The sequence below is a fragment of the Eschrichtius robustus genome, chromosome 6, assembly GCF_028021215.1.
Source record: "Eschrichtius robustus isolate mEscRob2 chromosome 6, mEscRob2.pri, whole genome shotgun sequence".
NCBI lineage: Eukaryota > Metazoa > Chordata > Mammalia > Artiodactyla > Eschrichtiidae > Eschrichtius > Eschrichtius robustus.
Genome location: NC_090829.1, coordinates 90,648,946 through 90,675,750, shown reverse-complemented (window position 1 = coordinate 90,675,750; position 26,805 = coordinate 90,648,946). Strand labels below are relative to the sequence as shown.

General features: G+C 38.1%; 1 protein-coding gene and 1 pseudogene across 1 annotated transcript in view; both read right to left on the bottom strand.

The window, feature by feature from the left end:
• Window positions 1-26,805, bottom strand: part of MORC1 (MORC family CW-type zinc finger 1) — a 190,483-nt gene that overhangs the window by 107,206 nt on the left and 56,472 nt on the right. Inside the window, 4 exon segments of the mRNA XM_068545672.1 lie at window positions 437-501; window positions 2,824-2,897; window positions 3,577-3,656; window positions 15,930-16,055. Of these exon segments, the coding sequence (XP_068401773.1) occupies window positions 437-501; window positions 2,824-2,897; window positions 3,577-3,656; window positions 15,930-16,055 (345 nt within the window).
• Window positions 12,698-13,543, bottom strand: LOC137766664 (uncharacterized; annotated as a pseudogene).

Genomic DNA, 26,805 nt, shown 5'->3' with positions numbered 1-26,805 from the left:
ATTTTTATTTTAACCGTATATAAGTGATAATTTTACTTGAAGCATACTCTATCTTAAATTGTAAGCAGTACTAGAAGAGGGAAGGAACTGGGACCAACCCTCCAGAGTTTAAATGGCAAAGGACACAGGGAAAATGAAGTTGTCAGCTGGACCCCTGGGCAGTTCTCTTCTTCATCTAATCAAACACTGAACTAATTTTTCACTCTGTATTGAGAAGTTTTAACATATATGTACATGAAAATATATACTTTATAAATACTTTCCATTGATTACGTTGGTTGGGGGATTTTTACCATATTATGCTTAATATCATAAGATGTCACAAGCTAAGGAAGAGAAACTGTCATAATAATCACCAAATCTGCCTACTCAGAAATCAGAATTTGTTTTAACATAGTACAGAGGATTCTAGCAAACAGAAAATCTTATGTCTTACCTCCGTTTCTCTTGAAGAATCTTCTGCTTTGCTTTTACATCTTCCAAAGCTTTCTGTAATACATCCTGGAGAAGTACATTTGGTTAGGAGAGCACATAATGCCATTAAATAATTGAGAGCTGAGTTGATATTTATTATCTAAAGGTTTCACAAGGGTAATAGTGATAGGTCACATTGCCTAATGCAATTCTACAATAGCAGATACTCAATAAATACTTGATAAATGATTAAGTTCCAATAGCTAAGAAGACAAACCAAATCCAAGCCCACAGTTCTCTCTTTGCACATATCCCAGTGTCCTCTCTGTCTTTTAGAGAAAGCGTCACTGCTCCCTGTAATGTCACAGTGGCTTTCACACAAACTATGTGAAAGCTTGGGAATGTCATTCAATGTACCTAGACTCTGGCTTTTGTCTGTGAGAACAGAAAATGCTGAATCATGTGATCCATCACTAAGGCTTCCTTCAGAAAAAAAAAAATTGTAATTAAAAAATTTTATCAGAGGCCAAAAGAAAATGTCTCCTCTATATCAAGTTCCATATACCCCTAACTAATCCTCCCCAAACTTTCCCTTTATAGGATATCCCATCCCGGGCTTTCTCCCTTTCAGAGTGCCTCAATACCAGTACCCACCTGTCTTTCTTTTCTTCTCTTTTAATTTGCTATACTGGCTCATTCACTACCCTATCTCTGGTATGCTCTCTCTAACCAGGCAGAAAAAAAACAACGCATTATTATTATTTCACAAATAAGAAGAGACTTTTTTTTTTCACACACACACACTGTATTTTATTTTTACAAGAGATAAATAGACTGACACCAAGCATTGTAAATGGATGACCACAACAAAAGCAACAATGATTGCAATTACCAAACACGAAACACACTCATACTATGTCATAATATTGACATTCAGTCCAGTAATCCTCCACTGAAGAAGAGACTTTTAATGTGCTCCATCCTCTTGATGTGAAAGATGGGCATCTCATTTGATGGATATACCACTGACTGAACCTTATTTTCATGGTCTTTAAAGTAAAAGAAAATGGTAAATGCTTGGTAAGTATTTCACTTCAAATTCAACCACCCAACCGCCTAGAGGAATTTAAGAGGTCAAAAGCCGAGGTCATTCTGCTTAGCTCTCTTCTCTGAGTTAAAGAAACCAGTGTGCATCAGAGCAACAAAGCAAGCTGCTCAAAGACATCCCTCCCCTTCCTGTCAATGAACTTAGAGCACAGAGCAAAGAGGCAGCGAGAGGTAACTGGCTAAGGCAAGAAGAAAGCAAGGTCTGACCCGTTAGAAAGAGTCTGTTTCTCTTGTCTCCCAAATACATACAGCCAAGGAAACTGATTTTTTTAGAGACAAAATAAAGAAAGCTTAAACTCTTCCTTAAAAGTCAACAACAATAAGATAGCTCTACGCTTACCTTAAAAAAAATAAGTGAAAAGAATTTGGGGAAAGTCATGGATAGATTTGGGGAATTAACATGTGCTACTCTTTGATTTCATCCCATATTCATGACCGTTAGATATGAGAACTCTTTATCAGACACAGCTCTTGAAAGTTTAAGGGCAAATTACAGAAAGAATTCATATACTGAGTGCACAGAAGAGGATGAAGGAAGGGTGAAGTGAAGCATTTTTTTCTCCCTATACCTCCTTATCCCATGCAAGCACGTAAGTATGTCGTGCAATGACTTACTGTGGTAGAAAGCTTGGTACCGTATTTTTGGTAAAAGTTAGCAAACTTACAATACATGTCCTGCTGCAATATTCTTTTTCTCTTAGTTGCTATGCATTATAATTAATAATAATAGTTCTTTATAACCTATCTTACTCATGGGCATATTGCAAGGATTACAGAGAATGTTTATGAACTGTGTGGAGCAACTCATAAGAAAAGAGCTTTGTAAGCTGGAAGCATTGTTATTAATATTCATAATTATAGTACATAATTCTTAGCACTAGAAAGAAGGATTGCTTATTAGTCTTCTCCTTGCTCTCCCTATTTATTTAGGTCCATAGGGAGCTATAATTGGAAGAGATATTTTCAGGGAGAGTTGATAGGCTAGTTTTTTCTGCTAGCTTTTCATTATTTTCTCCTTTTCTCTATTACTTTTCCCTTCCTTTTAAAGAAATTAGTTGTGATGATCTTCCCTACCTCTCAATTCACCCCACATTTTGTTCATCTTTGCTCTCAATCTCAGCCTTCCCCCCACTTGCTGAGTTTCCTCCCCTTTCTCTGCACTCATCTATTCTGTTTACCTGTGTTAAAATTAACAATCTTCTGAGCTTGTTTAAAGGTTTAAGAAGTAAGTGATAAGAGTCAACTGTGTACAGGAAAAAGCAAATGACCCTGTTCACCATTTAAGAAGACTATATGTCATACCTTGGCAGGAGAAGACAAAGAAGTTCTGTCAGAGTGGTTTCCTTTGATTTGTGCTTCTTTCAATATGAGTTCAGCTAGAAACAGAAGCAAGATAATTCAATAAAATGAAACCCTTTCAAGCATCTTTAAATGAATATTACATACATATAATATATCCATGACCAGTAAGAATGGCTTACAGATAATAATCTCAGAAAATCCTGTATTACTTCTACACCTTTCACACATTCCAAGACTAGGTAGCCATACAGGGTCCTCTAAGGCATGACAACTTATAGGGCATATATATATACATACAAATTGAAAAGTCATGACTGCATGTTCGGCTGACTGAAAACTCTCTAAAATCCATGAAATATGGCTATAGAGCTACTCCTCACTCCTGGATCATTGCGGAAGGATGGCTTTGTCCTCTTGTGGGAGGAGTGAATGTGTAGAGCATGGCTTCTTAAAGTGGATGCAACACCAGTCTCTAAAATGATCTAACTCTGCATCAGGACAACCCTAATATACATCAATCTAGTTCCAAGTGTGTACTCAGAACTTGAATTACTTTTATAATAATAACATCATATTTAGACAAAACCAAAGATGGAAAACGTGTTATGAAGTTCCTTAGAGGTAGGAATTACATTTGATTACTTGTGTTTATTCCTATAATGCCCAAAGCAGAGTATGTCTCAGAATAACTGCTCAATTAACGTCTGCTGAATAAATTAACAATAATGATGTAGGCCATAGGTAATTACATACCTATCTTTACTGCTTCTTCTGCCTTTTTAACTTCATTTTTAAATGTCCCTTTAAAAGAAGATGCGACGTACAGATACTTTCTGAAATGAAACAAGAAAGAACGTAAGTCAGATTATCATTTTAAAGTTCATAATACAAAAATGTTCTTTAGGAAGACTGTATACTCCAGAGATATGTTATTATTAAGAAAAAGTCATCAAGTAAGTTGCATTCAGCTGGTAAGTCAGCAAAGTTTAGACCTAAGAAAAATTTCTTGCCTTTTAATACTTGGCAATTTTGCTTTAGTAAGGGAACTTCAGGAGAGATACAAGAAAATCTCTGCCCACACAAATGTTCACTTATACATGTAAAATAGGACAATTTTCTTAAAAAGAAAATTTTCTATGTAACTGCTCCATTATCAAAGTTTCTGGTTAATATACCTAGCCCTCTTACCCAGATCATCACTGACACTGGATAAACTGCTTCTCCCAGTCCCTAATTTTGTCTGATACCCATGTAGACTCAGGAGCTTAACATTCTCTGATAACTTCAATGTTTAGAAAGGCAATGTTTAGAAAGGCAGTGAGAGGTAGATGGAGAATTCTAGAACATCTCTTGAAGCCAAAACATTTAAAGACATACAAAAAGAGGCATCTGTGCAGGCAGAGGAGAGAGTCTACATCTATATGCCCAATGGGCCTACGCCAGGCATAGGCAAAATACTGCTCGTGGGCCTAATTAGGCCAGCAGCTTGTTTCTGTTACAGTCTAAGACCTAAGAATGGTTTTTCCATTTTAAAGGATTTTTTTAAAAAAGAAAAAATTAAAATATGCAAAAGAGATAGAATGTGTCCAGATATTTACTCCCAGGCTTTTTCAGAAAAGGTTGGCCAATCCCTGGAATCTAGGCTAATAGCAATGGCTTTTGAATAATAGTTTGATCTAGCATTGCTTTTCCATGCTCTGACTTTTAAACAATGTAAGCAGTAATACAAATTCTTCACAATACAAACAGGTCACACATAATTTACAATGGTTGTTAGCTGGAGTCTGATTGCTTAAAACTCTTCCATTATCTCAACAGAAGCTGAACAGATATACTCAAGACAGAAAGAACATCATCATGATTAATCATTAAGAGTTGCACTACCTGGGCTTCCCTGGTGGCACAGTGGTTAAGAATCCGCCTGCCAGTGCAGGGGACACGGGTTCGAGCCCTGGTCCAGGAAGATCCCACATGCCGCGGAGCAGCTAAGCCCGTGCACCACAACTACTGAGCCTGCGCTCTAGAGCCCACGAGCCACAACTACTGAAGCCAGCGCGCCTAGAGCCCGTGCTCCGCAGCAAGAGAAGCCACCGCAATGAGAAGCCTGCACACTGCAATGAAGAGTAGTCCCCACTCGCCGCAACTAGAGAAAGCCAGCACGCAGCAACGAAGACCCAGTGCAGCCAAAAATAAGTAATAAATAAATAAATAAATTCATTTTTAAAAAGTTGGACTACCTGGAGCCCTTCTATCTGGGTTAAATGTCTTGGTGTGCCCCTTACTAGTACTGCAAATTACAAAAGACTAGGCAAATTACTTCATTTTCTGTGATTCCATTTCCTTATCTGTAAATGGAGATAAAAACAATGGCATCTATCTCACAGGGTTGTTATGAGAATTAAAGGTGTTGATACAGCTAAGGAACTTAGAACAATGCTAGTTCATAGTACTTAATACGTGTTTTATCTAATAAACACCTTATAAGGTGTGTTTATTAAATGTGTAATTTAGAGGAAATATGTATTTTAGAGGGAAAATACATTGGGAATGAGGAAATAAAATGAGTAGCTGAATGACTTCTTTTTCTTTCAAAAATCTGAAAAATCTGCAGAAGTTTGCCCAATTACCCACATTAAAAAGGCTTAATGCTAAAAAACAAAAACAAAAAACAAAAGAAAACAAAAAACTTTACTAAATGGCATCCTGCATTCATCTACTTCAATGGTTTAATGCACAATTCAAGTTATAATAACTAACTGTGTATCTTTACCTCTGACTTCAATGTTCACTTTCAGAGAAAATTTATAGAGTTAGCACAGGAAAGGAACAGCCATAAAAAGCTAAAGTAAACCACTTTTTTTTAGATTCCATATATATGTGTTAGCATACGGTATTTGTTTTTCTCTTTCTGACTTACTTCACTTTGTATGACAGACCCTAGGTCCGTCCACCTCACTACAAATAACTCAATTTCGTTTCTTTTTATGGCTGAGTAATATTCCATTGTATATATGAAGAACCTAGGGGCAGGACAGGAATAAAGACGCAGATGTAGAGAACGGACTTGAGGACACAGGGAGGGGGAAGGGTAAGCTGGGATGAAGTGAGAGAGTGGCATGGACTAATATATACACTACCAAATGTAAAACATATAGCTAGTGGGAAGCTCCTGCATAGCACAGGGAGATCAGCTCGGTGTTTTGTGACCACCTAGAGGGGTGGGATAGGGAGGGTGGGAGGGAGACACAAGAGGGAGGGGATATGGGGATATATGTATACATATAGCTGATTCACTTTGTTATAAAGCAGAAACTAACATACCATTGTAAAGCAATTATACTCCAATAAAGATGTTTTAAAAAAAAAAACTAAGGTAAGGCAATTCTCAGTTTGTTCCCTTGATTTTCTTTTACAGTAAACATTATTCATTTAAGTCATAACCTAGGTGTATTTCAAATCAGTCTCTAACACATTTAGAGAACAGCAAAACTTAAGTTTTAAAGTAGGAAATCATTGGTCCCTATGTACTGGAATTATCATTTGTTTTTTAAAATCACATAATTAATCTCGTTTGAATCATTTAAATACAATTTTTTTTAAAAAATCAAAGTGAAATCAAGGAGAAACTGAACAATGAGGTAATCCTTCAAAGATGATATGCTTTAAACTACTCAAGCATTTTTATAGACTACGTGTTTACAGCCATAGAAAGTATAGGTGGCATAAAAGCTGCCAACTATGCATTAGTGCTTAATTTGAAACAACAAAGACCAAAAAATGCTCTCTCGGTGGTTTGCATCATCGAGAAAACCTGGTCCCAGGTGATCTGTACGTCTCAGATGACATTTAAAATTTTACAACTGCTCACAATAATTAAAGAAAGCTAAGAAATATATGTAACTTTGTAAATCCAGTGTCATAAATCTCCCCATTCTCATAAAAGAAAGAATCTCTGATGAAATCTCCATCTACAATCAGAAGCCCCCATCAGCCTCACAACTATTTTTTCCTACTAGTGGACTCTGGAAGGTACAAATGCCTCAGAGCCAGAGTAATACTTGCTCTGGAGGACAAGGAAGAGAATCCATACAGCTCTGTCTGTTCCTCAGTCCCCGCAACATTCCTTGCAAGGGAACGGTGTCCCCTCTGGAACCAGGCTTCCAGTTTCTCAGTGGTTAGAACTCTTCAAACCCATCTCCCAAACTTTGTGTTTACTTGAACTGTGCCCACCACCAGAGGCTGCGGTCTCTGTCTCCATCTTGTTTCTGCCTCTTTCTGCCCCATTTTAGGTCTCCACTTTTCCTCATACATTTTACCTTCTACCTCCCTACTCTCTTCCATCAGTGAAACTGTATTCAAATATTTTGCTTATGTCTGCTCTCTACCAATTTATTGAATATTTTATTTAATATTTTCTTTCTAAAAGAGCTTAAAAACATAAGGTCAAAGAAAAGTATTGAGGGAAATAAAAATTAAAACAATATAAAAGTTTTGCTTCTTAGAATGGCAAAAATAAAATTAGAAAATACCATTAATAGCAAGTATGGATTTGGAACCACACAAAAGTACACTCTTACACAACTGTTGGTATAAAAATAAACTGGTCTCTACTTCTTGGAGGGTAAGTTAACAGTACCCATCAAAATTAATGGTGTACCTATCCCCTGACACAGAATTTACTTCTGTAATCTGTTGTATAGAAATAATCGCATATGAGCATAAATATACATATGTCCAATGATGCCCTAGCATGACCAGTTTAGTACTGTAACAATGAAAACTCTAAAATCCTAAATATACATCAATAAATAGTTAAATAAACCGTAGAGTACAATATATTTAACAATGACAGTAAAAGATCTCCAAGAGATCATTTGTAAGTGAAAAAAACAAGTTGCATATAATTTTATATTAAAAAAAAAACTCTGTGTGTGTGTGGTTTGTGTGTGTGTAAATGTGTAGAAGACGATCTAGAAGGGTATTTATTAAACTCCAGGCAGAGGTTCTCCTTTGGGATGATTATGGATTGCTAGAGCACAGAATGAACGACAAGTGATAAAGGGGACTTTTAGTTATTTGATCTTCTCCAGTCTCTAAGTCTGTATTGTTTGAATTTTTATTAATTTTACTATCTTAGGAACAAAACAGATCTATATCCCCTAAGGAGAAATAAACCCTTAAAGAGAAATAAAAATATAAAAAATATTGAGTAATTTTTAAGATTTTATGTGGCAGAAGTATAGAGTATAGCATAATACAGCATTTTGAGTAACTATTTTAATCAGAATCACCTACAGAAATTTAAACTTTCATGGGTATTTAATACTCACACTTATAAAATTTGTCCAAAACATGTTGGCTAATATAAAATAAAATATTTTTTCTAATTTTAAGTTGAAAAAACAGACTACAAATAAAGAAAACTAAAGTTCTAAACTTTTAGTTATGCAGAAAAAATTAGCCCAGTTATGAATCACAACTACATTATAGTATTCACAATCATAATTATTTTCTTTTTTAAATTATGAGTCTGCCTGATTAGTCATACTATAAAATTGTTATAGTCCTTAAATTATTCATCAAAACATGTAATGAGGAATGATCAAGAATTTTCTGGCTAGTATAATGCTGACAGCGAGACCTGGGTGTCAGATAGACCTCTCAAACTTAGTATGTCCAGAACGGGTAGAAAGAATCCCATCACCGTTCCTCCTAATCCCCACACCTACACCTCCCCTATCATTCCCAAGTTTTCGCTCAGGGAAAAAACTTAGAAGGCTTTCATGACTCCTCATTTTCTCTTCACCTCACACCCAATCCATCAGCAGGTCTTGTTGGCTCTATCTTTACAATATATCTGTAATCTGAACAGGTCTCATTACTTCCACCACTACCACCCCAGCTCAGGCCACTATAATTTCTCACCTAGAATATACTAACGGTATCCTACTTAATTTCCCTTCCTCCCTTCTTGCCCCATAAAATCAATTCTCTACTGAGCAGCCACAGTAATCTTCTAAAATAAAAAAATTAAGTAACATCATTCCTCTCAAAGTCTTTACATTCTCAATACAACCACCTCTTCTTGCTATGTTGCTCAAGGCCTTATGGGACCTGCCGCCAGCTACCTGGCCTCTTTCCAATCACTGTGCTGTAGCTATACTAGCCTTCCGCCTGCCCCCACCCGCCCCCCGCCTTTACCTGGTCTTCTCTTCCCAGAAACATCTTCCCATAAAATTCTTATATGATTGACTATGGTATCCACCCTCCAAGATGTCTTTTAATGGTTCTTACCTCCTGGTGTTCATGCCTTTGTGTAGTCCCCTCCCACATTGAATCTAGACTGTGTGACCAAAATAATACAGAGGAAGTGATGGTAGATGACTCTTGAGTCTAGGTTCTAAAAGACCGCTGTTTCTACTTTGTTCTCTTGAACTGCACACTTTGGTGGAAGCCAGTCCCTATACCACGACAAATACTCAGGTGGCCCTGTGTAGTGGCCTTGTAGAGAGGAACCAATGGCCAGCCATGTGAGTCAGCCACCCCGGAAGTCTGTCCTCCACCTCCCATCAAGCCACAGCAAGCCCAGCCAAAATCTCTCACCAACTTTATGGGGCATCCCCAAATAAACCCACCCTACAAAGACACTCTCAAATTACTGAGCCACAGACACTGAGACATAACACATGGCGACTTTATTATTAAGTCATCTGGGGGTGATTTGTTATGCAGACATAGATAATACATTCATTTTCTCAGTTTATTCAGCTTTCTGCTCAGAAGTTATTTATTTAAAAGTAACTTCTTTGATTTCCTATCTAAAATAGTCATCCACGAAGTGAGAGAGTGGCATGGACATATATACACACCAAATGTAAAATAGATAGCAAGTGGGAAGCAGCCGCATAGCACAGGGAGATCAGCTCTGTGCTTTGTGACCACCTAGAGGGGTGGGATAGGGAGGGTGGGAGGGAGAGAGATGCAAGAAGAGATATAGGAACATATGTATATGTATAACTGATTCACTTTGTTATAAAGCAGAAACAGACACACCATTGTAAAGCAATTATACTCCAATAAAGATGTTAATAAATAAATAAGTAATTAAAAGGCAAGGGCTTCCCTGGTGGCGCAGTGGTTGAGAATCTGCCTGCTAATGCAGGGGACACGGGTTCAAGCCCTGGTGTGGGAAGATCCCACATGCCGCGGAGCAACTAGGCCCGTGAGCCACAACTACTGAGCCTGCGCATCTGGAGCCTGTGCTCCGCAACAAGAGAGGCCACGATAGTGAGAGGCCCGCGCACCGCAATGAAGAGTGGCCCCCGCTTGCCACAACTAGAGAAAGCCCTCGCAGAGAAATGAAGACCCAACACAGCCATAAATAAATAAATAATTAATTAATTAAAAAAAAAAAAAAAAAGGCAAATGGTCCTTTAAAAATAAATAAATAAATAAAACAGTCACCCAATACCCCTGTTTATTGCCCTACTTGTCCACAACTAGTAAATGACAAAATCAAAACTCAGATCCAAGCGTGGCTGATCCAACTATTGCTTTCAACTACTTTACTATATTGAAAGATTAAATGATTTAAGATAATACAAACTCATGAAGGAATACATAAGATGCACAGTTTACAAAAGAGACACTTCTAAAACATTATTAGTCTACATAGGTGGGTGGGATGTGAGAAGCTGGGGAAATCCCCCCAAAATGAAGACTGTCCCAGAAGCATAGTGTTGCAGAGTATTCAACAGCAGACCATAAACTTAGTGTCCCTGAATAACTTTATAAGGATCATGCCGCTCCTATGAAAGCAGGGGGACTCCAATTCCATACCACTTGGGCTCCTTCCTGCATTACGAGTCCACAGCAAAGCAGTGTTGATGAGGAATGGAGATCTTCAAACAGATACTTTGGCTCCATCACCCTTAAAGAGCTTTCAAAGGTGACCACTCCATGTCCTTCCTTAGTCCTAATGTGCAGAGATTTAATGCCTACATAAATCTGAGAGTTATTTCTCTACTAAACCTAAAGAATTCAAAGCCAAAGAAAATCAGTAACGTCTGTTGCCAAAGATCTAGTAATATAGCCATATATTAGCCTGTCTTATTATATAGATAAACAAGACCCCAAGACTTCTAAAATCTTTAAGTTGAAAAAGACCTTAGAAATCACCTAGCTGAAATACTTTCCCAAATAATATTTCTTTCTACAATCTAGGCTCTTTCAGGGACAAATGTGTCCTTGTCTTAGATGGGAGTGCTTTCCACTGCTTCATTAATCTCGTGCCACACTCACGATTCTGAGTTGCTATACCTCGTGTCATGTGTGTCTGGAGAAACTAAATTTGCCATCCTAGACATATTGAATTTAGTATTCTGAAAGTCAAACCTGCTAACTGGACCAGGGACTGGTGTTAAACCAAAAGAAGCTGTGTAAGTGATCAAACCCTTCTGGTGTGTTTTATCCCCAAACTCTGTCCAATAAGAAAGCTTTGAACTTGTTGGTGGAAAACCCATCCTTAGAGAAGCAAGTACTAAGTACACACAGCAAAGCCAGCTCAGCAGAGCCCAGGTATAACCTGAGCAGCACTGGGCTGTTGCTTCAGTTCTCTAGAACATCCCAGTCATGGAAACACTGAGACAAAGGTGACAGCAAGGGTGCTGTATGTTGCCCAGCTCCTTGAACTCTTTGAATATCCTTATATTAAACACCAATGGAGGGACTTCCCTGGTGGCACAGTGGTTAAGAATCCGCCTGCCAATGCTGGGGACACGGGTTCAAGCCCTGGTCGGGGAAGATCCCACATGCCGTGTAGCAACTAGGCCCTTGGGCCACAACTACTGAGCCTGTGCTCTAGAGCCCGCGAGCCACAACTACTGAAGCCCACGTGCCACAACTACTGAAGCCCACGTGCCACAACTACTGAAGCTCGTGCGCCTAGAGCCCATGCTCCGCAACAAGAGAAGCCACTGCAATAAGAAGCCCATGCACCGCAACGAAGAGTAGCCCCCACTCACCACAACTAGAGAAAGCCCTCACGCAGCAACGAAGACCCAACTCGGCCAATAAATAAATAAACAAATAAATTTATATAAATAAATAAATAAACAAACACCGATAGAAAAAGGTAATCTGTGTGTCTCTGCCTTGCAAAAACAGCCTAACGTTCTCATGCTGAACTAGCTCTGTCTTCCACTTCTATCCAGCCATCCAAGTTCTACCCTCTAGGATTCCAACCATCATACGGCAGCTTGTCACGTTTTCACTCAGGCCCTGTGTCTTCTCTCATCCACGGCATGATGCTCAATTCCACCAACGACCCTCTACCAGATAACCAGATAGTTAATTTATACTGTGAGCTAGGAAGTCCCCTTCCCTCCTAAAGCATCCTCATCTGATCACCCTCCAGACATGGTATAAGCAGGACATGGTTTATTGGTAGTATTACCATCTTGTTCTTTTCTTTATTTTTCTTTCATAATTGAGATTTTATTGGTTGTTTTAAGGATCAGTATACAGACATTTCAATTTGTAAACAATTCTCAATATATGTACCAAAACTCTAAAAAATCATGTAGTTGTGATTCTTTTCTGAACAGTTATTCCAGTGACTTTCCAGCTTAAAATTTGGAGGTAAATTTTCCTTCACAGGATATCAAGTACCAATATCTTCAAATATTAATATGCTATTACATCGTAAGTCCCACTAATTCACAATTTAATATCATATACACTACATACTCAAATTGTCAATCGTTCACAGCACATTAACAGTTACTAGAAGAACTGGACTACCACGACCAAAGATGTTACAAAGTTCACAAAATTCTGCCCAGGAGAGCCAAGATCAAGGGGTGAGTGGTTTCCTTTAGGAAACAATTCTACCAAAAACAACATGGGAAGAGAAGTAATTTAAAGCGTTTAAGACATCAAATGCACAACTGTCTCCAAATTGCCATTTAGTATGCTTTGTATTATAGGATATAAAAGCTACCCCCCATCTGTGGAATGTTAAGCTGACACCCAAGACAATCAAAGCCTCCCATATTCAATATCCCACTATTTTCTGGTTGTACCAAAAAATAAACAACCAGCAAATGATTTCACCTCTTAAAAAAAAGCATTTACACTTAAAAAATGGGATGAGGTGGGATTCCCTCCCTTTTAAAAATGTTTCTAGAGCTACTAAGAAACTTGCATTTACAAAATAGTTGATAAAAATATTCCTCTGGATTGTACAAGAAGGGAGACAGGGACCCCCGATAGGACCAGGTGTGTGATATTAATCAGACTTGGCTTCTTCCCCTCCTGCTTCATCAGAAGCTGGGCTCTCCTCGTTTTTAGCTTCTCCATTTTCTGCAGGGGAGACTTCTTTAGTGTCTTGGTTAGCCACTTCAGCCTGTTTTCCCTTGCTCCCCTTTTACCTTCTGTTTGCACTTTTCTGTCTGAAGATTTATCCCTTCCTGCCGCCTTTTTTGGCTTCGTTTCTACTTTTGCAGGAGCCGGTTTCTTCCTTTTGGGCATCGTTGCGGCGGGGCGGGCGCGGGCCGGATGCCTGCGGGCGCAGCGCCTCCGCGAAGCTGGGCTGCCTGGCCGCTGCCGCTCCTCCCGCCGCTCCTCCCGCCGCTCCTCCCGCCGCCCGAGCTGCTGGGACCCGCGGCGGGGCCGGGGGAGAACGGATAGCTACCGCCTTGTGCTGCTCGCTAAGCTCCATAAATATTTTCAGCAACCCTGTCACACTATCAGCTTAGATTAAGCTTGTGGTCAATGAAAACATCTATTTTTTTCATGTAAATCACTGTCCAAGTCTAGTATATTAACACGATAGATTTTTAAAATCTAAATTCAGGACTGTAGGTTATTTATACTACATTTATCTTTCGTATTTCAACTCTCTCACATCTTGTTCGCATTATGCCTGATATAAGATACTCCTTCTAGTTCAGGGTCAATTATGAATTCCAACATGCCTGGTTTTCACCCAAGCTATTGATAAAAACACTGAACAGAATATGATTAAGGGAGGAAACCAATGACATGACACCAAAAATTCCCCCCTAGTCCCCTTCTGAACTTGTTAGAGACATTGGGGTAAAGGAACTACAGCAACTGTAAGTCCATCCACACAATTAAAATCCAATCTTCTTTTTTCTGTTTGCTACGAAAATACAGAGAAACGACTGACCATAAAGTATAGGTATGTATTCTTATAAATAATACTTCAGGGTTCATGTCTAGAAGTTTATTGGAGCCTGGGTGGTCAAGTGGACAGAGTATTTAATCATTTTTAATACATTTTACATGCTTCTACTCTGGTCCTATAGGGTCATTCCCAGCTTTTAATTTGTTTCCATACAGCCATTGGAGCTAGAGTGCCTTTTAGGGAAGAAATAAAGTAAGGGTCACCCCACTAGGGGTGAGATAACATGGAGAGAACGCCACATATTTCTTACACAAAACTTTTGCCACCAGAGAAGCTGTGAGGAAAACAATATGCAAGTAAATAAGTCAAATGGAGAGAAAGTTAAGCCTAAGGGATAAAGCCATGAAAAATTAAACCTGTCTATACTGTAGATCCCAAAACATATCAGACTTAACAGTTTATCAGAGCCCCATGTAAGTATCAGAGCCTCCTTAAGTATCTTTTAAGGAATAAAATCAATATTTATATTATATCTACTTCCTGGTAAGACATATCTAAGAATATTATACTGAAAGGTGCATTAAAAAATATACTAGGGTGGGAAACAGCCATCACTTGATATAAGTAATTTAGGTAGATGAAATTCAATTTAATAAAATTCCCTCAGAATATAGAGATAAATCCACATTTTCCATTGGCTTAAATCATTTTTTACCCAAACTCACTAAGAGGAATAATTTAATTTGCAAAGATCAGCTATATTGATTGATCCAGGAGACCCTTGGTGCTTCCCAGAAGAATGAGACTGATGAAAAGGAAGTATCACTTTGATATGAATTAGGGAACAGATTTATAGAGTAAGTCTCAGGCTTGGTATACTTCATTTTTCAAAATATGACCTGCAGTAGAATCAGAAATCAAAAGTAAAGCTTTTGAGGAATCCATTCGTGTGTGGTCAGGGCATTCATTTCAGAGATCCACAATTTTTAATATAATATCAATATGAGTGATTGCAAGGCCCCAGAACAGCAACTACTTATCCGTGGAAATAAGACAACATAACAAATGTGGGTCTGTTATAAAGAATTAGTGTGGTATAGGGGAAGGAGCATGGAATTTGAATTGGTAAAGAATTCGGAGGCAGAAGGTTTGAGTTCCTATCTAGTTCTGACATTTATTTATTTCTAAATGATGATAAAACATAACCCACAGGATCACTGCAAAAATTAAATAACATAATGTATATCAAAAGGCGTACATATAGACAATGTAAAAGCATTAAATGTTCCTCCCAGTAGATAGTAAACTCCTGAAAACTAGAACTAATCTTATCTTTCTAGCACAATCTCAGACTAACAGAAGGTTTTGATAAATGTTTAGAAAACAAATGAATGACCACCCACACACCACACACCAAAAAAAAAAAACTGTTCTCATAGCATGCATAGTTGTGCAAGATAAGTTATATAATATACAAATGTAAGCTTAAAAAAAGCCTATGCTAAAATATAAATGGTAATTAAAATATAAGTGAACCAGATGTATATCTATACATATGTGCATTCTATATATAAAATATACATACACATATATGTATATGACTTAATAGTTCAAATATATTTGAGTAAAAAGAAAATATAAGTGAACAGAATTTTTTAATAGAACCCATTACAATCAAAGCACCTAGGAGTCACTGAAGTAAATAACATATTCCTACTTGGGGGAACCATCTAACTTAGAGTGTTCACTGCAGTATGTTACTATCATGGCCAAATATTTGTTTCATATGATTACTCTTCAGCAAACCTTCCAGAATGCAGTTTGAATTTTATCTGCAATTGTAAAAATCTTACTATCAAATTGTAAAAATCCTACTATCAAATCACTTTAACAATTGGGGTGGGAGGTATGTTACAAATGAAAACTTTATGAAGGTAATTGAACAAAAGTGAGTTACCTGGGTCTGTAGAGGCAATAACATAGGTATTTTGTTTTAACTCTTTTGGCCTGAATGAATATTCTCATCCAAGGGTCAAAATACAGAACAGATGTATAGGCTCTGAATGACCATCTCTCTGGAAAACTAGAAAAGAAAATATCAAAGGCCATACTGTAGACAATGTAATAATGACATTATTTGAGAAGAAAAAATAAAGACTACCAAGTCATAATGGTTACTACTAGCAGCTTCAGGAACTTTTTTCTAAACCTAATGACACAACAAATACCAGCAAATCCTGCAACACTCACACACCCCTAAATACAAGGGCTTCTGTGAATAACCTACACATTGATTAGAACTGAACTCTGGTTGGCAACTAGCTGATTCAAAGTAGACTTACATCAGCAATAGAAAAGATACTTTTCATTTAGGCTATCAACCCAGGACAAAACTGCATCAACAAAACAATCCCCCTGCTCAAACATAACAAAATGAATCTAGGCCCACATGAATGAAATACATTTCCATGAAGTTACTGCAAACAGAGAAATACAATAAAATGTTTCATTTGCTTTGAAAATTATGAACAAGAAGCATAAAACTTCATTCTGTAAGTGCAATTAAGTGTTAAAATGAGTATTAATGGCCAGCTGAGGGGAGGAGTCTGATAACATGATAAGTGAAAAAGAAAAGAGAAAAATAAAGGGTGGAAAGGCAATAAAATGGGAACAGAAACAACATAAATAGCCTATGAAGGAAACTACCCTTGTAAAACTGCACATTGTTGAGAAGTCGCTGTGTTGCTGTATACCAACAACTCCAGGGACCTTCTATATTAAAGTCTACTTGTGAACTGTAAATCCTCTCCAATTAGACAAGAAATAAAGATCAAAAACAGGCCCAGCCATGCTTAAGAAGCAGTGCTCTTCATCTACTGGGTCCTAGAAAAGTCTACAAGGGAAGGGCTACAAGGCACAGATAGAAAGCAGGGAGCAGTAAACCTATCATTTTTACAATCCTACCTCAGTCCAGAGGGAGACAAGCTGGTGGAAAGGAAATATAAAGCCTGTTGGGGAGTGGCTGCTCAGTGGGGTCACATTACTGGCAGTTACTCAGTAAGAAAGAACCGAGCTCCAAGGAATTTACAAAAATGAAGACGAAATCCATAGGCAGTCCAAGGATTTCCTGGTTGGTTTTAAGTTCCTCCAGGCAGGATCTGAAGCTCATTATGAAGTCAGGAATTTCTATTAGTTGTTTAAAAAGAAAGCCTTCAGTAGAATTTCCCAATATAAATTATATAAAAGTATCTAGTCCATGGCTATTACTCCATAAATACAAGTGCAGCTTTAATGTGACACGAAAGGCTATCTGCATGACTACAGTAATGTAGTCAATTATTAGTATACCAGAAGCTGCACAATCAAGTAAGTCCTCCCCTGTTAAGAGGAAAAAAAAAAGTCACCTTGGGACACTATAAAAATTCTGAGGACTTCTGCCATTATTCAAACCCTTTCTGGATCTCCTGATTTGAAATTGCCCTTACAGCCAGAAGCTCCTTCTTTTCACTCTCCTCAAAGCTAACACTTCTTTGTCATTTGAAGGTAAAAGTCAAAAGTAATTCAGAGACAAGTTTGAGAATTTGAGAAATTTGGTGAGAGATCCAACTGGGTTAGACAAGTTTTGGTTAAAAAAAATATTATACAAATATAAAATAAGGACACTAATATGTCTATCTCTTAATAGGTTACTTCTTTACTCATTCAATTAATATTTATAGGTAAATATTCATAGCATGTGTGCTGGGGATCCTCAAGACCTCCCTTATGTGAGGAAGATGCGCTAGAAGGTCTCATGGGACTTAGCATGTAATTGTATTCATGGCTAAGCTTTATCATGGTGATGTAGTAAGGATATACAATGGCTCCTATGGGAAAGAGAGGTGGTGTCTGGAGGAATCCTCGTGTGGCTTTCTTATGTTCTCCCCCTCTCATGAAGGGTCACACACAGAATACTCTTTCCCCAGCTATGAAAATGTAGCAACGTGTGTGTGATGCTTCTGCCTCAGGAAGCCCATTAGAGACTCTGGGCCCTCAAGACTTTTTCATCGTTGTTTGTTCTTTGTTTCTGTTTTTGTTTTTGTTTTTTTACTGGGGCTGGTCATATAAACAACCTCTGCCTAGCATGTATAAAAATTCCAGAGTTCCAGAAGAAAAGTAGATTTTCAGCATATAACATGTTATTTGCACAGTGAGCCACCCTCACCTGTTACAGAAAGTTTTATATCAGTGAGGGGAACTGTTTACCAGCCAAGTTCCCAGAAGCCAGCCAAGGGCCAACCTTGCAAGCAAGACTTCTAGCATTAACCCTTTTCTACACACACACCTACTTTTGAAAGTTCCCATTTACTTGTGACAAAGAGAACAGCAATACTTCTTATGCTATTATCATGTCAGTGATAGAAAGACAAAGAAGGCTAAATATGACATCTGTATATGAAACAGGCTACCCAATGTCACTTTCAAACGTCTTTATGTGATACGTAAGGTCCTTCATGATCTGGACCCCACTTAACTCACCAGCCTCGTCTCCTGCCAGGTTCAGTCCAGCCATTTAGGACCACTTCAGTTCTCCAGATATGGGGTCATGCTTTCTTACCCCCAAGCCTTGGCACATTCAATTCTGTGGCCATTTTCAGTTAGCTCCTCTTCACGCTTCAGATCGCACTTCCTCTCAAAGCCTTCCCTCACTCCCCAAGATTGGGTGAATCACTCTCCTCTGGTGCTCCCCTCCTTCTTCTGTGGCCCCCTCCACAGCACTTGCCACTCTGTGGTGTTGTTGACTGTTTACTTACTTGTATCTCCATCAGGCTGTACCCTCCATGAGGCTAGCATCCTCATCAATAAACATTTGTTGAATGAATGATAATTATTCAGGACTTCCTTGGCCTAATTTAGAATGAACAACAAAGGGTTCCCTATATAAGACTTTTTAATGACCGGTCATCTTCAGTGATGATGTTACCAGTGTTTACAAATAAAGCCACCCACTGGGGAAACTGAGATACAAATGTACCCCGTCATCATGGTATCTTCAGAAGGTCTAAGAAAAAATATAGTGTTAACTCTCCATCATGCAGGAACTGCTTCATATATCTTTTCCAAGAGGTGTTCGTCTCTTGTTTCCTCCTAAATGTCTTTTCCAACCTAAAGTTTTCCAGAAGTATCCATATCTCTCTCTCTTTGTCTGTATAATCTTTCTCTCTTACTTTCTATTTAACTGGCTATAATAAACGGAGAAAGGAAGAGAGAGAGCAAACTCCCTAACATACACACACACACACACACACACACACACACACACACACACACAAACACCGTCACGTGACAGACTTGAGAAGGGAAAATTTTCAGGCAGAAGCTGGCTTTATAGTCTGTGGAATATGATAGGAGGAGCTGGGGTAATCTATGTGTTTGCCCCCTGCTCAGCAATGGGTATTCTCAAAAAGTCTCAAATTTAGCCTCCAGCTTTGGCTGTGGCCTCTGTGTGGCCTCTTTCCTCTCCCAGCCTATCTGCCCCGTCCTCCTGCTGCTGGAAGTGTTGCTCCATATGGGGCATGTCATGGGTGGATTGGTGTGTTGGGACCACCAAACTATGTTAAGGGTAGGAGAGGGTCCAGAGAGAGGGGTCTCATGACCACGGTCAAATCTCCTTTATCTACCGAGTCAGACTCTCTGTGGCTGGAGTCTGAGAATGCGAATTTTTTTAAAACTGTCCAGGTGTTTCTTTAACTCTACCAGTTTTAAGAACCATTGCCTGGTGGACCTACTGGACGCGGTAGTATGTAAAGCACTTTTCCTGAAAGAAGGGAGTGGAACAATCTTTTGAAGGTGTTTGGACCTAGGACACCCTCCACATTTATCTACACTGGGTACACAGACAAGACTCCCATCCAGTCCAACCACTGAGCTACCTTCCATAGTTGAGAAAACAACTCTAAAATCTGGGCACGAGACTAAATTAGATCCCTTTTGGAGTATCTCTGAAGTGCCATATTTCTATTCATGAAAATACTGTATACTATAACCAAAACTGGTGTATAATTTTCTAAATTTATTGCTAAAGTCCCTATAAAATCTCTGAAGAGTTCTTGAAGTTGAAATTAACAAGGCCTATATTATCTTGAATATAAAGAAGTGCATGAAGATTTTTAACTAGTTTAAGTTCTGAACTATAAAGGGGCTAACCAAATTTAATCTCAGGGTAGATTATACCTAAGAGAAATGTCAACTCAAAGAGGCAATTTAAAAGAACGGTTATAAGCTACGCAAAGTAATGAAAGTGCTTCTGCCATAACCATAGTACGGCAAGCACTACATTATAACAATTTGAAGCTGTGACTTTTGATGTGTTCCTAGCCAGCTCAGTTAAGACATAAACTAGAGACATTATGGAATGCTGCCCAATGACTGTCAATTTAGAAACACACTGGCAACATGACACCTAATTTCAAAACATTACTTAGCACAAAATTTCAACTCCATTACTCCGTATTATGTCATTACTTTCAGAGCTTTTTTTGGATGGATTCCTCTAGTTGCCTGAGATCCTGAGCCATGATGGATTCCAGGGGCAAGAAAGGCCCTTTTGATAACAGCCAATTCCATGACATGCCTTTTTTTTTTTTACTAGAGTCCGTGGTTTCTTCCATTTTTTCATAAAGTTGAATATGTTAAGAAGATATTAAGTAATTGAAAACAACATGGGCACAAGGAAATTGCATATATAACAGACCAAGTGAAATGGTCATATGATCCTGACCCCCCAAAAGGGAATCAGGAAAAATGCTATAGGAGTGATCAAGCCTTCACAGTTTGGAAGTCAAAAAAGATTTCAAAGGTAACAGAAGCACTTTACAAAATTTCCTAAAACTCCCTCTCTCATCCTAATAAAGGTTCCCAATGATCTTCAGGGATGGAGGACAGTAGAACCCACTACGGAAAGTGCCAGCACCTTCCAATGAAAGTATCTGCAATATCCTTAGAAAATTACCTAGGCATTGACATTCAATTCGGTTTACCTTAATTCATTTGTTACTTGCTATGTACCAGGCACTGAATTAGTTTACAGAGCATTATAGTAAGTGCTAGAAAGAAGTGCTATGGGAGAAGAAGAATGGACAGAATTAAAATGCACTGAGAACTTCCACATGCCCAGTACTGTGCCTCTTCTATTTCTACAGTATTCGTATTAAGTAGATGATGCAATCGCCTCATCCTATAGACGAGAACACTGAAGCTCAGAGACTACAAATAACTCACCATTAGAATGAAAGCTCTCTCAACAGAATTCAAGCCACCTGGGGGCAGAGATATTTGTTTTCTTCCCTGATATATCCCCAGATCCTAAAGCAAGGCCTGATACTTACACTCAATAAATACCCATTGAATGAGTGAATGTAAAATGAATCTATCTATAGTCCGTTACTCAGTGGAAGAACCAGAATTTGGGACCAGTTCTAAGTGACTACAAAGTCCACGCTTTGTATAATGTACCTCCTGCCTCCAAGGCTGAGTGGTTGGACGCACGCACTGCTGCGGAGTGGTGGGGATTAGCGGACGGGCTCAGGCAGCCTCCATCCACAGCCCCTACCTGCCTGTAAGCCTGAGGTTCTGGCTCCTTCAACTCCATCCACAGAACAGGATTCAAGGATACGGTGCCCATATTTTCTAATTCTGTATGGACTTTACAAAGAATATATGATACGGCATTAGACTGCAAATGCTGCCCGTTCATTCAATTAACCCTAATGTCTCTGCTGACAGACCATGACATCATATAAAGGAATATTTTTTTTAAAAATCAAAGACATAGCTAGAATCAAGTTGGTAGACTTAGAACACATACTAGTCTCCTGCTGAAATCCAAGGAAGAATAGTAAGGATGCTTGGGTGCCTAGAGAGGAATGAGAAAAAGGGGAAAGAAGATCAGAGAAATATAGGTGACTAATATGCAGGATGCTGCAGAACACTGTACAGACATTGACTTTTTCGCTGGGTGAAATGGGAAGTCACTGGAGAATTCTATACAAAGACTGTTTAAAAGACTACTCTGGCTGCTACAGAGGAGCAAGGGTAGAATAGTTTTTACAGGGCCAAGGGTGGAAGCAGGAAGACCAGTGGACCAGTGGGAGGACTTCTGCAATAATCCAGGTGAGATATGAGGGTGGCTTGAGATATGACCAGGATCGTAGCAGCAGAGGAGATGATAAGTGGTTGGATCTGGATCTATTTGAAGGCAGAGCCCATATGAAAGGAATAAGTTACAAGAGTCCTCCAACTGCTGAGTATGAAGAATTAGAGAAAGACAAGACCCACATTATGGAATTATTAAAGGTTAAGAGAAAATCCTAAAAGCTATGCACAGGAAAAATGAGTATTACAAAATTTTAATAATTACATCTGCATCACACTTCTCACTAACAACATGGATTCAAGAAGTCAAACGAGTAATAAGTACTGAGAAAAACAATTTTTAAACCAATATTCCTTTATCCATTTAAACAAGTACTAAGGTAGAAAGGGGAAATAAAGGTACTTTTTTTAAATTTTATTATATTTTTTTATACAGCAGGTTCTTATTAGTTATCTATTTTATACACATTAGTGTATATATGTCAATCCCAATCTCCCAATTCATCCCACAACCAGCCCCCACTTTCCCCCCTTGGTTTCTTCTCTACATCTGTGTCTCTATTTCTGCCTTGCAAAACAGTTCATCAGTATCATTTTTCTGGATTCCACATATATGTGTTAATATACGAAATTTGTTTTTCTTTCTGACTTACTTCACTCTGTATGACAGTCTCTAGGTCCATCCACGTCTCTACAAATGACCCAATCTCGATCCTTTTTATGGCTGAGTAATATTCCATTGTATATATGTACCACATCTTCCTTATCCATTCATCTGTCGATGGGCATTTAGGTTGCTTCCATGTCCTGCCTATTGTAAATAGTACAGCAATAAATATTGGGGTGCATATGTCTTTTTGAATTATGGTTTTCTCTAGGTATATGCCCAGTAGTGGTATTGCTGGATCATATGGTAATTCTATTTTTAGTTTTTTAAGGAACCTCCATACTGTTCTCCATAGTGGCTGTATCAATTTACATTCCCATCAACCGTACAAGAGGGTTCCCTTTTCTCCACACCCTCTCCAGCATTTGTTGTTTGTAGATTTTCTGATGATGGCCATTCTAACCGGTGTGAGGTGATACCTCATTGTAGTTTTGGTTTGCATTTCTCTAACAATTAGTGATGTTGAGCAGCTTTTCATGTGCCTCTTGGCCATCTGTATGTCTTCTTTGGAGAAATGTCTATTTAGGTCTTCCAGCCATTTTTGGATTGGGTTGTTTGTTTTTTTAATATTGAGCTGCATGAGCTGTTCATATATTTTGGAGATCAATCCTTTGTCCATTGATGCGTTTGCAAATATTATCTCCCATTCTGAGGGTTGTCTTTTCATCTTGTTTATAGTTTCTTTGCTGTGCAAAAGCTTTGAAGTTTCATTAGGTCCCATTTGTTTATTTTTGTTTTTATTTCCATTACTCTAGGAGGTGGGTCAAAAAAGATCTTGCTGTGATTTATGTCAAAGAGTGTTCTTCGTATGTTTTCTTCTAAGAGTTTTATAGTGTCCAGTCTTACATTTAGGTCTTTAATCCATTTTGAGTTTATTTTTGTACATGGTGTTAGGGAGTGTTCTAAATTCATTCTTTAACATCTAGCTGTCCAGTTTTCCTGGCCCCACTTATTGAAGAGACTGTCTTTTCTCCATTGTATACCCTTACTCCCTTTGTCATATATTAATTGACCATAGGTGCGTAGGTTTATCTCTAGGCTTTCTATCCTGTTCCATTGATCTGTATTTCTGTTTTCGTGCCAGTACCATATTGTCTTGATTACTGTAGCTTTGTAGTATAGTCTGAAGTCAGAGAGTCTGATTACTCCAGCTCCGTTTTTTTCCCCTCAAGATTGCTTTGGCCATTCCGGGTCTTTTGTGTCTCCATACAAATTTTAAGATTATTTGTTCTAGTTCTATAAAAAATGCCATTGGTAATTTGATAGAGATTGCATTGAATCTGTAGATTGCCTCGGGTAGTACAGTCATTTTCACAATGTTGACTCTTCCAATCCAAGAACATGTTATATTTCTCCATCTGTTTGTGTCACCTTTGATTTCTTTCATCAGTGTCTTATAATTTTCTGCATACAGGTCTTATGTCTCCCTGGGTAGGTTTATTCCTAGGTATTTTATTCTTATTGTTGCAGTGGTAAAAGGGAGTGTTTCCTTAATTTCTCTTTCAGATTTTTAATCATTAGTGTATAGGAATGCAAAAGATTTCTGTGCATTAATTTTGTATCCTGCAACGTTACCAAATTCATTAATTAGCTCTAGTAGTTTTCTGGTGGCATCTTTAGGATTCTCTATGTATAGTATCATGTCATCTGCAAACAGTGACAGCTTTACTTCTTCTTTTCCAATTTGTGTTCCTTTTATTTCTTTTTCTTCTCTGACTGCCATGGCTAGGACTTCCAAAACTATGTTGAATAATAGTGGTGAGAGTGGACATCCTTGTCTTGTTCCTGATCTTAGAGGAAATGCTTTCAGTTTTTCACCATTGAGAATGATGTTTGCTGTGGGTTTGTCATATATGGCCTTTATTATGTTGAGGTAGGTTCCCTCTATGCCCACTTTCTGGAGAGTTTTTATCAGAAATGGGTGTTGAATTTTGTCAAAAGCTTTTTCTGCATCTATTGAGATAATCATATGGTTTTTATTCTTCAATTTGTTAACATGGTGTATCACATTGATTGATTTGCGTATATTGAAGAATCCTTGCATCCCTGGGATAAATCCCACTTGATCGTGGTGTATGATCCTTTTAATGTGTTGTTGGATTCTGTTTGCTAGTATTTTGTTGAGGGTTTTTGCATCTATATTCATCAGTGATATTGGTCTGTAATTTTCTTTTTTTGTAGTATCTTTGTCTGGTTTTGGTGTCAAGGTGATGGTGGCCTCATAGAATGAGTTTGGGAATGTTCTCCCTCTGCAATTTTTTGGAAGAGTTTGAGAAGGATGGGTGTTAGCTCTTCTCTAAATGTTTGGTAGAACTCACGTGTGAAGCCATCTTGTCCTGGACTCTTGTTTGTTGGAAGATTTTTAATCACAGTTTCAATTTCATTGCTTGTGATTGGTCTGTTCATATTTTCTGTTTCTTCCTGATTCAGTCTTGGAAGGTTATACCTTTCTAAGAATTTGTCCATTTCTTCCAGGTTGTCCATTTTATTGGCATAAAGTTGCTTGTAGTAGTCTCTTAGGATGCTTTGTATTTCTGTGGTGTCTGTTGTAACTTCTCCTTTTTCATTTCTGATTTTATTGATTTGAGTCCTCTCCCTCTTCTTCTTGATGAGTCTGGGTAAGGGTTTATCAATTTTGTTTATCTTCTCAAAGAACCAGTTTTATTTTTATTGATCTTTGCTACTGTTATGTTTCTTTTTCATTTATTTCTGCTCTGATCTTTATGATTTCTTCCATTCTACTAACTGTGGGTTTTGTTTGTTCTTCTTTCTCTAGTTACTTTAGGTGTAAGGTTAGATTGTTTATTTGAGACTTGTTTCTTGAGGTAGGATTGTATTGCTATAAACTTCCCTCTTAGAACTGCTTTTGCTGCATTCCATAGGTATTGAATCGTCATGTTTTCATTGTCATTTGTCTCTAGGTATTTTATTTCCTCTTTGATTTCTTCAGTGATCTCTTGGTTATTTAGTAAAGTATTGTTTAGCTTGCATGTGTTTCTGGTTTTTATGGGTTTTTCCCCTGTAATTGATATCTAATCTCATAGCATTGTCATTGGAAAAGATGCTTGATATGATTTCAATTTTCTTAAATTTACGGAGGCTTGATTTGTGACACAAGATGTGGTCTCTCCTGGAGAATGTTCCATGTGCACTTGAGAAGAAAATGTAATCTGCTGTTTTTGGATGGAATGTCCTATAAATATCAATTAAATCTATCTGGTCTATTGTGTCATTTAAAGCTTCTGTTTCCTTATTTATTTTCTGCCTGGATGATCTGTCCATTGTTGTCAATGAGGTGTTAAAAGTCCCCCACTATTACTGTGTTACTGTCGATTTCCTCTTTTATAGCTGTTAGCAGTTGCCTTATGTATTGAGGTGCTCCTATGATGGGTGCATATATATTTATAATTGTTGTATCTTCTTCTTGGATTGATCCCTTGATCATTATGTAGTGTCCTTCCTTGTCTCTTGTAACTTTCTTTACTTTAAAGTCTATTTTATCTGATATGAGTATTGCTACTCCAGCTTTCTTTGCATTTCCATTTGCATGGAATATCTTTTTCCATCCACTCACTTTCAGTCTGTAAGTGTCCCTAGGTCTGAAGTGGGTCTCTTGTAGACAGCATATACATGGGTCTTGCTTTTGCATCCATTTAGCAAGCCTGTGTCTTTTGGTTGGAGCATTTAATCCATTCACATTTAAGGTAATTATCAATCTGTATATTCCTGTTACCATTTTCTTAATTGTTTTCTGTTTGTTTTTGTAGATCCTCTTCTTCTCTTGTGTTTCCAACTCAGAAAAGATCCTTTAGCATTTGTTGTAGAGGTGGTGGTGCTGAATCCTCTCAGCTTTTGCTCATCTGTAAAGCTTTTGATTTCTCCATCGAATCTGAATGAGATCCTTGTCAGGTAGATTAACCTTGGTTGTAGGTTCTTCCCTTTCATCACTTTAAATATATCATGCTGCTCCCTTCTGGCTTGTAGAGTTTCTGCTGAGAAAGCGGCTTAACCTTATGGGAGTTCCCTTGTATGT